Source organism: Euleptes europaea, chromosome 11 (assembly GCF_029931775.1).
Source record: "Euleptes europaea isolate rEulEur1 chromosome 11, rEulEur1.hap1, whole genome shotgun sequence".
Classification (NCBI taxonomy): domain Eukaryota; kingdom Metazoa; phylum Chordata; class Lepidosauria; order Squamata; family Sphaerodactylidae; genus Euleptes; species Euleptes europaea.
This window is the reverse complement of record NC_079322.1, coordinates 68,640,136-68,656,867: the sequence shown is the minus strand read 5'-3', so window position 1 is coordinate 68,656,867 and position 16,732 is coordinate 68,640,136. Positions and strand designations below refer to the sequence as shown.

The 16,732-nt window shown below is 42.2% G+C and overlaps 1 protein-coding gene and 1 non-coding gene across 2 annotated transcripts in view; one reads left to right on the top strand and one right to left on the bottom strand.

The window, feature by feature from the left end:
• The window catches only part of PTPRN2 (protein tyrosine phosphatase receptor type N2), a 674,076-nt gene that overhangs the window by 69,822 nt on the left and 587,522 nt on the right, over positions 1–16,732 (bottom strand). The window contains exon 15 of the mRNA XM_056857125.1: positions 934–1,081. Within this exon, the coding sequence (XP_056713103.1) occupies positions 934–1,081 (148 nt within the window). The remainder of the gene's footprint in view (positions 1–933; positions 1,082–16,732) is intronic.
• Positions 10,344–10,415, top strand: TRNAS-GGA (transfer RNA serine (anticodon GGA)). The gene has a single exon. It is a non-coding gene; the product is annotated as a tRNA-Ser (tRNA).

Below are 16,732 nucleotides of genomic sequence, written 5' to 3'. Positions count from 1 at the left end.
CAGCCAGCTGGCTTCGTGTGTAGGAGTGGGGAAACAAATCCAGTTCACCAGATTAGCCTCTGCTGCTCATGTGTAGGAGTGGGGAATCTAACCTGGTTCTCCAGATCAGAGTCCACTGCTCCAAACCACTGCTCTTAACCACTACACCACGCTGGTTCTCAGGCTCAGGAATGAGCTCTTAGTGTTACTCCAAAGGGGAAAAAAGCCTTCTAGAAACATGTGCTCCTTTGGCCATTCTCAGCTTTGATTTTCATCCTTAGCCCAATACACAGAACAGCCTCTCTGTAAGCTTATCTACAGGAGTCAACAGGCGCTCATTCAGTGCAGCTGAGTATCAGACGAGTGGCTTGAGCCAGTTCTAATTACAAGCTGCTGATATTATTCACCTTTTGGGTGGATGTGATTGCGTCCAGCAGCCCAGTTAAGAGTTCTTCTGAGTTACCAATATCACAACCATGAGCTAGAAGTGCATGCGTAAAACTGAAATGAATGCTCTTACACAAGGCTACACAAAACCACACTCATGATCTCTGTGGCTCAGTGGAAGAGCATCTGCTTGGCATGCAGAAGGACCCAGGTTCAATCCCCGGAATCTCCAGTTAAAGGGACTAGGCAAGTAGGTGATGTGAAAGACCTCTGCCTGAGACCCTGGAGAGCTGCTGCCGGTCTGAGTAGACAATACTGACTTTGATGGACCAAGGGTCTGATTCAGTATAAGGCAGCTTCATGTGTTCAAAGAAGCCACATAAATTTCCAAACAGGTGAAGCACATGGAGAGACAACAGAATATGTTAAGACAGCATTTGCTGCTAGAATTCCCTTGCACACAGTGACCAACATTTGAATGCTCACTTCGTCCATCACTTGTTCATCAAATGCTCTGTAGGTCAAAGGGGAAAACTATGCAAAGCACCCATATTAAGCCATACATACATGCCACTACATCTCGCAAGCGGTTCTTCTGGATATTTTCTTCCTTTTGGGCAATGGTGGTTGCATTGGGCTCAGCTTGATAAGCGCAAAGAGCTTCCCACTCTTTCTCCAGACGATTCTTGTTCTTTAAGTGATCTTCCATATATGACTGAAAGGAGAAAGTTTCATTAGAAGCAATGCTCTTTATGTGTTAACACACTAGTGCTCCAATACATATATGAATGAGCTCGAGATGACTAAAGTACCCTGGCCTGGTTTCAAAGAACTGCGTGACTAGCTTTGCACACCAAAGGGAGCTTTGGGTCTTGAATTTCTCAAACAGCATCAAACACGCCCCTAAGTTGCAAAGCACTTTTGAACTTGAGAGGACTTTCAAAAGCAGCTTGTAATGCGGCAAGGAGACGAGTTCTTCACAGTCAAAATTTCCATGGATATACATGCAACCCCTTGGGTGCATCTAAAGTACGCACTGGGCACCCAAGCTTGTGTGTGCAGCTTTGAAATAGATGTGGGAGTGGTCCAGCTCTGGGGGGGGATATTGTAGAGTTCCAGGCATGAATCCTGGAAACTCCATGAAACTCCACTTCAAACATAACAGTAGGAGCAAGGAAAGCAGAAACTGGATCCACTTGCTCTTCCAGTTTCTCCAGTTCCATGTCCCGTGAGTCTTTTTGACGTGAAGGCCAAGCATTCAGTAGAGCATGGCACAACAGGAGGAATTAGGGAAGACACAAGGCATTAATAAGGCAAAGCGGAAGACAATGAAAAAAGATCATATGGCAGTAGCTCCGTGTTGAGAAATACCTGGAGATTTGGGGGGCGGATCCTAAGGAGGGCAGGGTTTGGGGAGGGATTTCAATGGGGTATAATGCCAGAGTCCACCTTCCAAAGAGTCCATTTTCTCTGTGAGAACTGATCTTTATTGCCTGGAGATCAGCTGTAATCCCAGGAAATCTCCAGCCACCATCTGGAGGTTGGCAACCCTACTCCAGAGAGATGCTCCTCACGATCGATGTTTGAACTGGGACTGAGATCTCCAGCCACCACCTAGAGGAGGGCAACCCCATGTGGCACGTATCTAAACATAAGCAATATGCAGACCTGGTAGTTCACAGCAATACAAGAAACATCTATACTACTATATTCCTACTCCTAGCCAACCAAACCATCTCCAGGAACTTTTTCTTTACACCAAGGGTTCAGGGCACAGCACCAGTCAAAGCACTGAGAAATCAAATGCATCTACAATTCTAATAATTAATCCATAAAAAGCTATCAGATAAGTTTCCATAAAGTTGTGGTGAGTGTATATTTGTGTGTGTATGCACGCACACAGAGATGTTCAGTTAAGGTGTTCAAGTTAGGGGGGAAAGCGAACTTCCACACCATGCTCAAGAATGCAGAAGACAGCTGTTAAATATGGAAAAATAAAATGTTATTACCGGTATGTTAGAGAGGGATCCTGTATTTTGAGAAGCAGCAGAACTTGAAGTTTTTGTTAAGTGGTCGCATCTTTCTGCATGAAAAATACCAAATGACCACCACCCAAAACCAACACAAAAATTAAAGTCAGGGAGAAGAATGAAGAATAAAAATTCACAGGTGCAAGAAGTATAAAAAATATTTATTGAATATCTAACACCTAAGTTTATACAATTCCACGATAGATTCATTAACTTCTACTGTGGGGAGTTGGAAAAAGACACTTCAGTGTGAGACTTATGTCCTTCTTTCACAGTGTGGTATAGTGGTTAAAGAACGGTGGAATCATCTGGAGAATTAGGTTGGATTCCCCACTCCTCCACATGCAGCCTGCTAGGTGAACTTGGGCCAGTCACAGTTCCCTCCGAACTCTCTCAGCCCCACCTACCTCACAAGGTATCTGTTGTGGGGAGAGGAAGGGAAGGCGATTATAAGCTCCTTAAAAGCAGAGAAAATCGAGGTATAAAAACCAACTGTTCTTCTTCTATAAATTCACTCACAGTGAGGTTATTTTGCTCTTTCATATCCTAATCAATTGGATGCTCAAAAGCATCCAATACTTCAGAACTCAAATGACTTCCCCAAAAAACCCCACACCCAGCTTTGCTATGTCTTCAAAGGTATACAAAGAATCAGGAGGGGGCACAGAAAAAGTGCTTAAGGTTATTGGGGCAAGCTATCTTCCTTGTGAAGAGCTATTTAATCTGGTAATCTGGTAATCTTTTTAATATTTTTAGTAGACTTATATCCTGCCCTTCATTTATGGAACAATATAGACCCCCCCTCCCCCATCCCAGGAACTAACCAGATCTAGACCCTCTTAGCTTTTGAAGTTGTTGCACCTGGTGCTTTCAAAATTGCACCAAGACGTCATGTAAGGATCTCATGAAACAGGTTGCTACTAATCACAGTAGCCAAAAATTTGTTCTGATTACCAGATGCTGGAGATTAGCAACAAGTGATGGATTAAGTCCTTTTTGAGCCTGCCAGGCACATTTCGAATTCTGACACAGCACAGTGGGCACAGCAACAAAATGGCTGCCGTAGGAGGCGGAGCCAGCTACAAAACTATTGCTGCAGCTTAACTTCAGTAACACAGTGCAGATCGTTGTGCTGTGCTGGCGGTTGCTGCCAAAGCAACATTTTTTAAAAATCTGCAAAACCAATCAAATCTCTATCATGTTGAGGACCCCTGAATTAAGTAATCATGCCCTAAAAATGCCATCGTTAGGCCACTGGTTTTGATCCAACAGGCAATTCTTATGCTTTTAATGATTTCAGTCCTAAAAACATGTACTTCAAAGGACTATTGATTGCAGTGCAACTTGCCTTCTGCTAAACATACCTAGAATTGCAGCCAATGTTGCTGTCATTCTACCTTTACCACCAGTGGAGTAGCTGATATGTTTTATATTTCTCTCTCTCACACACACACATACACACACTGCCACCGCTGCTTCAGTAAAACTGTGATCTCATCCTTCTAACTATAGAATAATCAAGGTGGTTTTATTTCTTGCAAATCAAAACATGTGTTTGCTGGTATGAAAATGCTGTCTGATGTATTAGCCTAATTTTCTGTAAAACATTCATGCGCATTTGTGAGCCGGTTTATGGAAATCATATCTGCCAAGGGCAGTCAAGCTAAAAACAGAGGCATTTGTGGCACTGAGGGAAATGCAATAGAAGCAGACATTTAATGCCATTGAGATATTTTGGATTATAAGATTTATTACAGTGGAGGCAGGAAAAAAATGCTGATACTTGGTTACCACAGTGACAGGTACATCTTTGGTGTTTCAAAGGTATCATGGTGCAGCATTATTTTGATGTGAAAGGATTATCCCATTAGAATAAAAGACTTTTGGCACACATAAAAAAGAGACACGTATTAAGAGAGATTTGCAGAGATTATTGATCAATCTTTTATGAAAACAACAAAAAAGTAGTATTATATCTTCAGAGCTTAAATTGCATCTGGCTATCCTTGGGCCAGAAAGGCTTTGCATCTGTTTAGAACCCTGTATTGCTATCAATGAAAGTTTGTGGGAATGCTGAGACCGGCCTTTGCAATACTTGACATCACATCTAAGCCTTCCATAAGAGAACAGAAGAAAGCCCAGCCCTACAGTGGTGGTAGAAAATGGAATAGGTACAATTCTCCCTTCAATGCAGCTATTACAGAAACTGAGCTTATTCCATACTGTATATGGGCAAGTAACAGCTTCTGAAAGGTGAATACAGGTAAGCAAGCAACCCACATAGTAGAAAATCCTGCCATGAAGTAAGCCAGTAGTAATTCATATACGGCATAAGCTTTTCCTGCCGCATATTCTACATTATGTTCAAATTTGTGGCATTTCCACACATTTCATGCAGTTGAACAGTGTGGTTGGTGTTGTTGACAGTCAAAGAGATAATCTATATATATCTATATAGATGTATAGAACAGATTGCACCTTCCCTGCTTTCTCTCTGTGGCTTTCAGAATTCAAGTGTTCTCCATGCACAGTAAATATTGTATATACTGGCAGAGTTCATGAAGTATTTTAACATGCGAGCGTAGCCTTTTTGGGGTGTGTATGTATATGCCACTAATCTTATTTTTATTATGTACAGTTAATATATAGGAGCTTGTTTTTATAATTTTTTCACATTACAGGGTTAATTCTTACATGTGCTAACAATATATTTAAAAAACCAAGAGCAAAAAATCAACACCCCCCAATAATGTGGTTAATTCCAGTTATGCATATGTTTTAATATCCCCTATCTTTCCTCCATAGATACTAAGATAATTCTGTTACAGGATTTTTTTAAAACTAGATATTTCTCAAAAGTGTCTTTGGACACTGCCCACTCATAAACCTAACACCCACGAACGGCTCCACCAAGCAGATTTTTAAAAATTGACACAGTAAGATGACACAGAGCTAAGGCAGAGGCGTCTGCAAATATTGGGGAATCCCCAGGTTTTGTTAAAATCTTAAATTTAAGGAGGGGATTCAAGCACAAACCAACGTAAGGACTCCGAGATCTCAAAAAAGTAACCAGCAAGATCTCGGCTGCCATTTTGGATCGACCAGGTGACCCAGAATTAATGAGAGATACGCTGTGAAATCTCAGCACTTTTACATTATTGTGTTTTATTTAATCCCTTTTGGTGGAGCGGAAGGCCAGAAGCAAGAGTTGGGGAAGGGAGAGGGGAAGAGGCTATAGGGGCTCTGAGGGGAGGGGAAAGAGAATCAGGAAGGAATAGGAAGGCAAAAGTGGCAACCAGCAGAAGCAAACGGGAAGAACGGGAGCTGGACCAAAAAGGGAAAGCAGAAGGAAGGGGTGGGGAAATTAGCAGTTGGCAGAGGGGCGAGTCCTGCAGGGTTCTGTGTTTGCTCATAGTATTTGGAAACCAATGCAAAACACCATCATTCTCAGTATTTATTTTTAACACACCAGGAACAGAATAAACCATCTACTTCTCCAAACAAATGAGTAGGGAACACCAGCAAACCTCTGCAGAGGTACAGCTAGAACATTTTCACACACACGTATTTATTTTTAACTCACCAGGAACAGAATAAACCATCTACTTCTCCAAACAAATGAGATGGGAACACCAGCAAACCTCTGCAGAGGGACAGCTAGAACATTGTCACACACACGTAACAGAATGGCGAGAACACACTTGGAATACTGTGAACAGTTCTGGTCACCACACCTAAAAAAGGACATTGCAGAGCTTGAGAAGGTGCAGAAAAGAGCAACCAAAATGATCAGGGGACTAGAGCAACTGCCCTATGAGGAGTGGTTAAAACTCTTAGGGCTGTTTAGCTTGGAAAGAAGGCAGTTAAGGGGAGACATGATAGAGGTCTATAACATTATGCATGGTATGGAGAAAGTGGACAGGGAAAAGCTTTTCTCCCTCTCTCATAATACTAGAATGCAGGGTCATCAGCTGAAGCTGGAGGGTGAGAGATTCAAAACAGATAAAAGCAAGTATTTCTTCACACAATGCATAGTTAAATTGTGGAACCCCCTGCCCCAGGATGTGGTGATGTCTGCCAACTTGGAAGGCTTTAAGAGGGGAGTGGACATATTCATGGAGGAGAGGACTATTCATGGCTACTAGGAAAATGGATGCTTGTCATGATGCATACCTATTCTCTTCAGGATCAGAGGAGCATACCTATTATATTGGGTGCTTTGGAACACAGGCAGGATGGTGCTGCTGCAGTCGTCTTGTTTGGGGGCTTCCTAGAGGCAGCTGGTTGGCCACTGTGTGAACAGACTGCTGGACTTGATGGACCTTGGTCTGATCCAGCAGGGCCTTTCTTATGTTAGAATTAGGGATGGTGCAACAGCAACCACGGAATATTACAAAATCAATTACAGTCACCTGTTTTAGCAGCACCTCTTTTTTTGCTGTCAAGTCACAGCTGACTCATGGTGACCCCATCAGGTTATCAAAGCGAGAGACATTCCGAGGTGGTTTGCCGTTGCCTGCCTCTGCGTCACAACACTGGTATTCCTTGGAGGACTTCCATCCAAATACATGCCAGAGTCAAGGCTGAGAGTGTGAGACTGACCCATAGTCACCCAGCAAGTTTCCATGGCAGCATGGGGATTTGTACGTGGGTTTGCCAGATCCTAGTCTACTAGGATCTTAACTACTATACCACGCTGGCTCTCTAGCAGCACCTTTAGCATAGGTTTAATGGAGGAGCTATAAAGAAGTTGCCTCTCTGAAACTAAAAAAATGCCTTCTGGCAACAGGAGGCTGTATCGACTTTCAATCTGGTTTGTTTCCACATTCCATATGTATTCACAACTTCAATGCCTGCCTACTTCCTCCCACCCATATAGTCCACAGCGTTCATTGTTACAGCATGGGGAAAAACTGTACCTGCTTTTCCTTGCTTTTCTTCTACATTCCTTATTTCTGGAAACATGCAACACAAGAAGCTGCCACATAGAAACCCCTTAATCAAGACATCTGTCTTTGAAACTTTGTTTTTTTGTAAGGATGAAGTCCATTCAGTGGATTAGGGAAAAATGTATTGCACTGCATAGCCATTATGTTCTCAAGATAACTGATTACCAAGACCAGCACTTAAAATGCATTCAAGCTAAAATAAATTTGCAGAGAACTTTAAAAAAAATAATTCCAGATAGTCAGAAAACTAAAAGGAAGCAAACCTATACAATCATTCTTGAAGCTAAATCACAGACATCAATCTCTGGCTCCCCAAGCATCAACTCCTAAACCAATTTTGGTAGACAGAAATTTTATCCATCCTTACGGGAACTCCTGGTATTATAAACCCTACCAGCCACACATCAACTTGAAATCCATTCACTAATTAGAATGCCATCATCCATCTTTCCAAGTTCATTAACTGCTTATCAGAAGACACAAGCCTGTTCCTCAGAGCAGTTCACAAAATGGTGGTTATTATTATAAGGCTCCCCTGCACAGACAAACAAAACAAGTTTCCCTAAAGTTCCTGTTTGGAAATTGCTCCTCAGCCCGTTGATCTGTAGAACTCTTGCTACACATTCGAGTTCAGTGCCAGCTATAAAGGTTAGTTTCAGGAGAATTTTGCCTTCCTTCATTTCCGTTCTATTGAAACGGAGATACTGTGAAGTTGTGCTCTTATTACACCATAGCCAACACTTTCTGACTTCTATTGCCAAGATGTATCTGATAATGGTAACCCCAGGAAACAGATGGGAGTGTGGCGCCATGCTTCTTGTCCTCAGAACTGAATCCTTAGGGCGCTTCCAGACCGAAAGGTCTGCAGGTGATAGGAACTGAATCAGCACACCTGACATTTGCAAGCCACATGGGCACTGCACCAGTCCTTCATGTAGATCACGTCAACTCCAGTGGACTAAGATCAAAACTGGAGGCTCTGGAGGTGCTGTTCTACAGTGCCAAACATTTCCAAACTTGTAAGTACCATTTTGTTGAGTTCCCTTATGGTTTTGGCACAACTGTAGAACATAAGAAAGGCCATGCTGGATCAGACCAAGGTCCATCAAGTCCAGCAGTCTGTTCACACAGTGGGCAACCAGGTGCCTCTAGGAAGCCCACCAACAAGACGACTGCAGCATCCTGCCTGTGTTCCCCAGCACCTAATATAATAAGCATGCTCCCCTGACCCTGGAGAGAATAGGGATGCATCATGACTAGTATGCATTAGTAGTATCTATAGCTGAGGAAGCAGTTGTTAAAAAGTACAGTAACTGTTTTCTGTACAAACAGGGCTGTCACAAGCCACAAGAGCCGATTCTGTCTGGTAGTGTTAAGCAGGGGAGCTGTCCTTGGTACCAAACTGCCACACAGTCACTGCCATGGACTGCCATGGCTGCCTCTGGTTGAAGCAGAGTCCCTGTACAAGGGCAACTGCAGCATTATTAATAAGAACTTGAAACAGGAGTTGTGTTAAAACCTCAACTAGATCCTGCCAACTTGCTAGCAGCAGCTGAGTAGCATCTGGGCCTTTTCTCTCTTTTGTTGTAGGTATTTAAAGCCTGGGTGTGGCCAGAGGTATGAACCCTTAGGTGAGAGCTGAAGGGCTTTTTGCTTGTGACTTGGTGGCCTGGCCAAACGAATCAGACAGACAGCATAGTGAATTGTGACTCGCCCAGAATGTGTTTGTTTCATTTATTTAAAGTATATTGTTTAAATTGTTTGTTTTCGAAATTTCTTTAAACTGCTGTGGGTCCCTTTGGGAGGGAAAGCAACACAGGAAATGCCCTAATAAAGTAGTACAGTCTTTGTCTGTCTTTGAGACAATACTGACCGTACCAAGGGGACAACGCTCAAACAAACTTGTATTTGGACAGCCCACCACACTGTCCTACGTGAATGAGAAGCAAGGGCTCTGCCTCTCAGCGTAGAGCATTTCTTCCTCCCAATATTCATCTAGGTTGACAGGGAAAATAATGAGAAGAGTCTGAGAAGAGCCACGGTGCTCATTGCAGCAATATGAAATTAGTGAATTACATGGTGCTGCCTCTTTAAAAACTGGACAGAAATTATAATGCATACAGCCAACCTTAGAGGGTTGGTTGGATTCAGGGAACATATTATACCAGTTCTCTGCTGCTGTTATTGGTATGCTTTGGGAAAGAGGTGGTAAACCTATACAAGAGCCCAGTGTGCTTGAGAGAACATAATCTTCCCTATGAACCATGGCAGGGGCATGACACAGAGCTTTTTTTTTCTTGCATGCCAATTACAAGAAATGTTTAGTGGGGTGGAATTTTGTAATTGGCATTTTATTAGAAAAAAACATTTCACAGTACTGTTTTACCACACGCAAGCTATTATCTAAAGTGCCACTTACTTTCGATCTCCAAAATTGGTTTCTCATATTCGTTACCGACCTCAGAACTCCCTTGAGCTTGCAACTATCAGTCCAGCAGCACAAACTAACAGTTCTGAACAAGCTAAGGATGCATCAGACAAGAAACTACCCTTTCACAGTCACTGCTTTATGGTATGGCCATTTGAATTTTGATGCAAAGTAACTATGAAGTAATTGAATCTGTAGTTTCTAACTATGGGCTCTGGTTCCAGGCATACAGGCAAACCACAGTTTACAGTCCTTGTTCACTTACTAGATTCCAAACTCCCCAGACATGCTAAACTACTGGCAATGTGTCACTAAACATGCAGGACTATTACTACTATAAATTTCAAAAGGGGGCAGAAAAGCTGACGGCTCACCTTTCCAGAGATCTTTGGGGTTGCTCTGGCACATCCCACCATAGTTCTGAAATGATGTTTTGCAGTTTCTACTGTCCCATTCATATTAAAATAAATGCACCCCATAATAAATGTTTTGGGGTATTTTTTAAAACTGATGAAACATGTGATTGCAAATTATTAAGGGTGCTTCGGTTTTTAAAATATAATTTGGGGAGGGGCTGTGGCTCAGTGGTAGAGCATCCGCTTGGAATGCAGAAGGTTCCAGGTTCAATCCCTGGCATCTCCAGTTAAAGGGACTAGGCAAATAGGTGATGTGAAAGACCTCTACCTGAGAGCCTGGAGAGCAGCTGCCAGTCTGAGTAGTCAATACTGACTTTGATAGACCAACGGTCTGATTCAGTATATGGCAGCTTCATGTGTTCATCTCACATTGGATTATACCTGTGACTGCATATCAGCACGTATGATAATTTGCACAAGACAGCAGCACGCTGATGTAATAGTTTACCTTTGCAGAAAAGTGTATAAAGGGAGCGTGGATGTCATGGTTCACTCCTATCTATTTTCCTTCAGACACCAGCAGCAGCTTTACTAAGGGAAAGCATCTCTGAGGGAGTACCGGGCCCATGTCAAAAACATGATACTTGATTCTAATAACTTTTTCCGCCTTCACAGACACGGTACATGCTATCAGCCTTGGGTAAGGCCTAACCAAGATCCAGCTGGTTTCTGGGACTTTTGCCAAACAGGAGACTCTCCTAGTAGGTTTGGGCATTCAGCCAATAGGGGACAAGCTCAGGCTGATTAATCCCTATTCAGAGATTGGCCAACCCAGCGAATAGTGACACAGGAATGAGGGTTGGAATCTTTTGCAAAGGCTATGGCTTAGCCGCAGATTCTAGGTAGAGAATCCTGTGAACTGGATCTCTCCAAGCATCCAACCTCAATTTCAGGATTATCTTTAGGCTAGTTCATTATATAATACTTCTAATAAGGAAAGTGGTATGTTCACATCCCAGTTTGGTGTGTTTTAAAATTCTGGGGACAGCAAAGTAGATTCCTTTTATTTCCTGACAGTGTAGAAGAAGAGAAGAAGAGAAGTTGTTTTTTAATATGCCAGCTTTCTCTATCACTTAAGGAAGAATCAAACCAGCTTACAATTGGCTTCCCTTACCCCTCCCCACAAGACACCCTGTGAGGTAGGTGAGACGGAGAGAGCTGTGACTAGCCCAAGGTCACCCAGCTGGCTTCATGTGTAGGAGTGGGGAAACCAACCCGGTTCACCAGATTACCTCCACTCATGTGGAGGAGTGGGGAATCAAACCTGGTTCTCCAGATCAGAGTTCACCACTCCAACCACCATTCTTAACCACTACACCAGAACAGGTGGTAAGACATGCTTTGATGGGTCCCTGCAATCAAAGGAGTGGAAAGAAGGAATCTCATCTCTGGATTGTGTAGCCATAGCACAACCTTCCTTGAAATCTGCAGTACTTTGTTTATCCAGCCTAGAAACTTACTTCCCTGTTAAACAACGGAAGCTGCTGCCCAAGTAGATTAGGAACTGAAGATTTACACAAAGCTTAAGAGCTGCTCTTCCTGTTGAGCATGGAGATCCTGCAGCCTCTGGGCACAGTGGCCATCAGAGGAAGAGAAACTCCTTTCTCCAGCAGTTAAAAAAAAAAGGTCACTGACAGCCCCAAACCTACATATTTGCCCATCAGGAAGGTAAAGTGAAAAATCCCACCCAACAAGGTGCATGGCTGATACAGTAAAAATAAAAAGATTTCCATGCATATGCATCTACCCAAATCATTCCATGAGTCACTTCCAAAAAAGACAAATCGGTAGAGAGCCAGCCTGGTGTAGTGGTCAAGAGCAGTGGACTCTAATCTGGAGAACCAGGTTTGACTCCCCACTCCTACACATGAAGCCTGCTGGGTGACCTTGGGCTAGTAACAGTTCTCTCATGAACTCTTTCACCTCCACCTACCTCACAAGGTGTCTGCTGTGGGGAGAGGAAGGGATGGTGATTGTAAGCTGGTTTGAGACTCTTGAAAGGTAGAGAAAATTGGCATATAAAAACCAACTCTTCTTCTTCTACCTTGAATCAAGCTGCATTGACATTAACTAGTGGCTCGGGCTGGCAGATTACACTCCGGACCTAAATTTTGCAAGTGACAGTTTCTTTGGGGAGAAATTCATGAAATCTTAAGTTGTTGAACTTGCTTGCCCATTATAGGACAGAAAAGATCTTCTGCCTCCAATGAAGACACATAAGGCATTAGGTCCTCATGCTGCTGAGGGTAAGTGAAACTGCCACAGTCCTGCCCAGAGCACCCAGCCATTGATAAAGCAAGTGACTAACCAACTGCTCCTCCGATGCTGCAGGATTTAAAGCTTCTAGCCTCTCTTGCTGCTATGTAATATTTCAGTTTTCTGATTAAGACAAGAGGGGGTGGCAATGTTTATTGGGGCTTCATGCATTTCTGAGCAAGGGCTGGGCTAAAAGAAATCTATTAAACGGGATTAAAACTGAAACCCATTAGCTCATCTTCTGCATCTCACAGATGAACTCATTTCCCCCAGAGGCAAATTCAGTAAATTAGCACTTTTTGTCATAAAGTGTCATTTCCCTCTCAACATATAATGCAGGCATTTTGTGCAAACAGAAAAACCCTCCCTCTTTCCACAATTTCTGCCTTCCCCACAAGACCTCCTGACCCTTTTTGCAGAATACATTAAAAGCATTAAAATATGTTTCCAGAGAGGTCACACCAGAAGATGTTATGTGTGACATCCCATTGTTTCCTGTATTCTCTAAAAAGCGTCACAGATACCGACTGTTAATTCCTCCTACTGTTATCTGAAGAAGCAGTGGCCATACCAAAATTCAGTTCCATTTTGTCTAGGATGCATTGTACTGGCCACACTTAAAAGCTCCGTCTCAAAACTTGCCAAACCAGCCAATATTTGACTAGGGACCAAATTAAACTAGATGCCAGTTGATTCTTCCAAACATTTTTTATTGTTGATCAGTGGCAGGGGTGGTGGTGGTAGATGAATCAGGGGGAAAGAGGGCTTAACTCTTCCACCCACAACCTTTACACAATCTCATACAAGCCCTCAGGGCTGTTAAAACATAGGGCAACATGCTGTCAACCTGATTGGTTCTACAACCCAAATCCTATTTCATTGTTTATTGAATGTCCCATCCTGTTGATTATATGGACTCACTCTGTGTAATCCACCTGGAGTCCCAGTGAGAAAGGAGGACTATAAATAACATAAATAATTAAATATATCGCTTTCAACAAGGCAAACAATAGGTTTAGGGTGGGGTGCTGAGTTATAGGTGCATCAGAAACCACAATTATGATCCTATGTCTATTAGGGATGGTGATATGGACGCCTTACTAAAGTTTTGACTTGACAAATCATTGTACTCGTGAAGATAACCCCCTCACCCGAGAATTTCTAAGCAGCCTGCTTTAAGCACACAAAATACAAAGCAAAGTAACGGAGGAAGGAAACATTCTTCTTCGCTATTCTCAGATTAGAAGGAAAGCAAGAAGGCTGTTATAGCGAAGACTGACTTAGCAAACAGCTGAATTTTCAAATGTGGCAGTACAGAATAAAGCACACTACCGCGTGCTAATATCAGCTATTTATAGATACAAAGACTATTAAGTTAGAAGTATATTTAGGAAGTGCCATGTTGCTGTGCAGCCTTTGTTTAAAAAGCGTAATCGCTGCATCCCCTAGGGAAATCACATTTTCGTACTGATGACAGAAGTTCAAAGTACATTCCGAACTGAACGACACAATGAAATATTTACGCTAAACGGCGATCTGTGTTCTATTTACCTAAATTAATATACTCGTGATGCAGTGGCTATTGCTGGCTCTGCTTTTCGTAATGCTCTGATAATAGAGTTTTGCAATGTGTAAAAGGATTATTTCAATCCAATCAGCAGGTGCTGGGATCAGTGTGTGTCAGACAAACACTTGCTAATCTCCTTTCTTACAGTTCCCAGCTGCCAAAGGTGCTCAGCGAAATCCAAATGAAATGGCTTGATAGAACCTGGTAGGGGCCGAGGCAGGGCTTTGTTTCCCCCCTCCTCCTCATGTCCTTCTGAACACCTGAACATTACGTTTATTCTAGCCATCGTTAACAGTTCAAAGGGACAACATTGGGTAGATTTTCTCTTAAGAGGTGAAAGAAAAGGGGGCAACTGCAAAATTTAATACTTAAAAAAATGCAAAATTATAAAGCACTTACACTACATAAGTACTGTTAAACAGGTAAGCAAGTTATAATCCTTTTACAGATTAATAGCTATTGTTGATGCACACAATCCACCAGAAGCATGTCTTAACACAAAGTATGTTTAAAATGAATGAGACTGGCACAAAAAGAATCCCTAATTTATCATGCCTGGTATCTCATAGACCTTAAATAATCCAAATTATGCAATGAAGTTTTATCCTTGCAATTACTTGGCCTGAAATAAATTTCATACAAAAGAGAGGACAATTATCAAAAAGGGAAATACAATACTCTTTCACTGACTTTTTGTTTTTTGCAGTTCTTTTCATCCAACAGTGAAGAAGCACACAAAACATCGCTTTGAACAAAACAAGGTGTTTTCCTTATGTCTATGGAACAAGGAACCAATAAAATAAAAGCAAATGGCACAGGATCCTTGGGTAGTCAGGAGGTAAGCTATGGCCCAAAACCTAATTTCAACAGATGATTAATAAAGAGTGTAATTCCATTTTAAACAATTACCTTACTCCATATATTTCCAAGTTAAACACTGATGCCTAATCAGGGTGGACTCATTTAAATCAAGTTTCTACTTTTGGAATCTATATATTTCCCTGAACAAGCATGCATACTAACCAGTGCCTACAGCAATTCAGACTTACTGGTTTCAGTGTAGACTTTTCTAGGGATGTAACTCAGAACCTGTGGTCATGAAGCCTAAGTTTTTTGCACTGCGGAATTATTTCTGCTTAGAGACAAGAGATACGTTTCAGCCAGCTCATGTGCAGCAAAGAATATCAGCAAGCTAACTTACTTGAAAGTTAAGACCTCAATCCTCTGCATGCTTATGTGGAAGGAAAACACTGAACAAAACAGGTCTCATTCCTGAATATGCATGCACAGGATCAAGCTGCAAGCATCCAGAATTTTCCAGGAGCGAGGGCAGGTAACTACTGGTAAGAGAGAGCTTTGCAGTGAGACGGAAAGTAATTGCCCGTGCTGCTTATTTAGTAGAGCAATAAATATTCATAATTCAAGAACCAAACACACTGAAGAGTTTGCTCAGGTGGCAGGAGGAAATAAAATAAGAGTACACAGTCTCCCACATGGGCTTAGTAAATGATCCAGCCAAGATACAGGATGGTTTCTCCTAGATTCTCATGCCTGTGATGACTCACTCAGTTATATTAGGAAGATTATAGTAATTACAATGTGTCATTATTTATAATGCTTGACCTTAGAAATCAGATATTTTCCCTTCTGGTTCTCTTTTTGGCATTGAAAAGCAACCTTTACCATCCAGATCTATACAATACTAATGATTAATTTACTGCCTCTTAAAAATGTAGGCTTTGTGTTAACATTTAAATTTCCTTCTAAATTAGGAGTCTTTTTAAAGAGATACTTAAAAGTGTTGAAAAATAAAATCTATTTTAAAAATCATCCACCCCGTGCCTAGTCCACTATTTATAATCTTTGTGTCTTCTTTGTGTCTTCTACCCCACCATTTTGGCAACACTTATATCTTCGAATCATGGACAACAATGGCCACCTTTCCACATGAATGTCACCTTCTCTCTCAGCCTGGAAATATTCAGCCGAAAAAGACCATGTCGCTGGCTGTGTCTAAGGTGCTGCAGTTGTGTGGGGAAAACACCGCAAAGAAGAGATTTCTATGCTATTGTGCAAAATATGAAGCAACAATCAGTGAACACACTAAACTGCCTTATACCGAATTAGACCATTGGTCTATCGAGATCAGCATTGTCTACTCAGGCTGGCAGTTGCTCTACAGAGTTTTGGCAGAGGTCCTTCATATCACATTCTGAACATATGAACACATGAAGCTGCCTTATACTGAATCAGACCCTTGGTCCATCAAAGTCAGTATTGTCTACTCAGACTGGCAGTGGCTCTCCAGGGTCTCAGGCAGGGGTCTTTCACATCACCTACTTGCCTGGTCCCTTTAACTGGAGATGCCGGGGATTGTACCTGGGATCTTCTGTATGCCAAACAGATGCTCTACCACTGAGCCACAGCCCCTCCCCACACCTGATCCTTTTCACTGGAGATGCTGGGGATTGAACCTGGGACCTCCTGCAAGCCAAACACATCCTCTACCACTGAGCCACAGCTCCTCCCCAGTGTTTTTACAGGAATTAGCTGAAAAGGTTCTCAGCCTGCATCCAAACCTCACTCCGTTTTACTTATGGCAGTTGTGAGTTTTTTTTTTTTTTTTTGCAGCACACACAAACTTACAGCCATGCTGCCATTGCTGAGCAAGTGCTTCAGCATGGGTCAGATTTGACATTAATTTGCAACTGGTTGAAAAG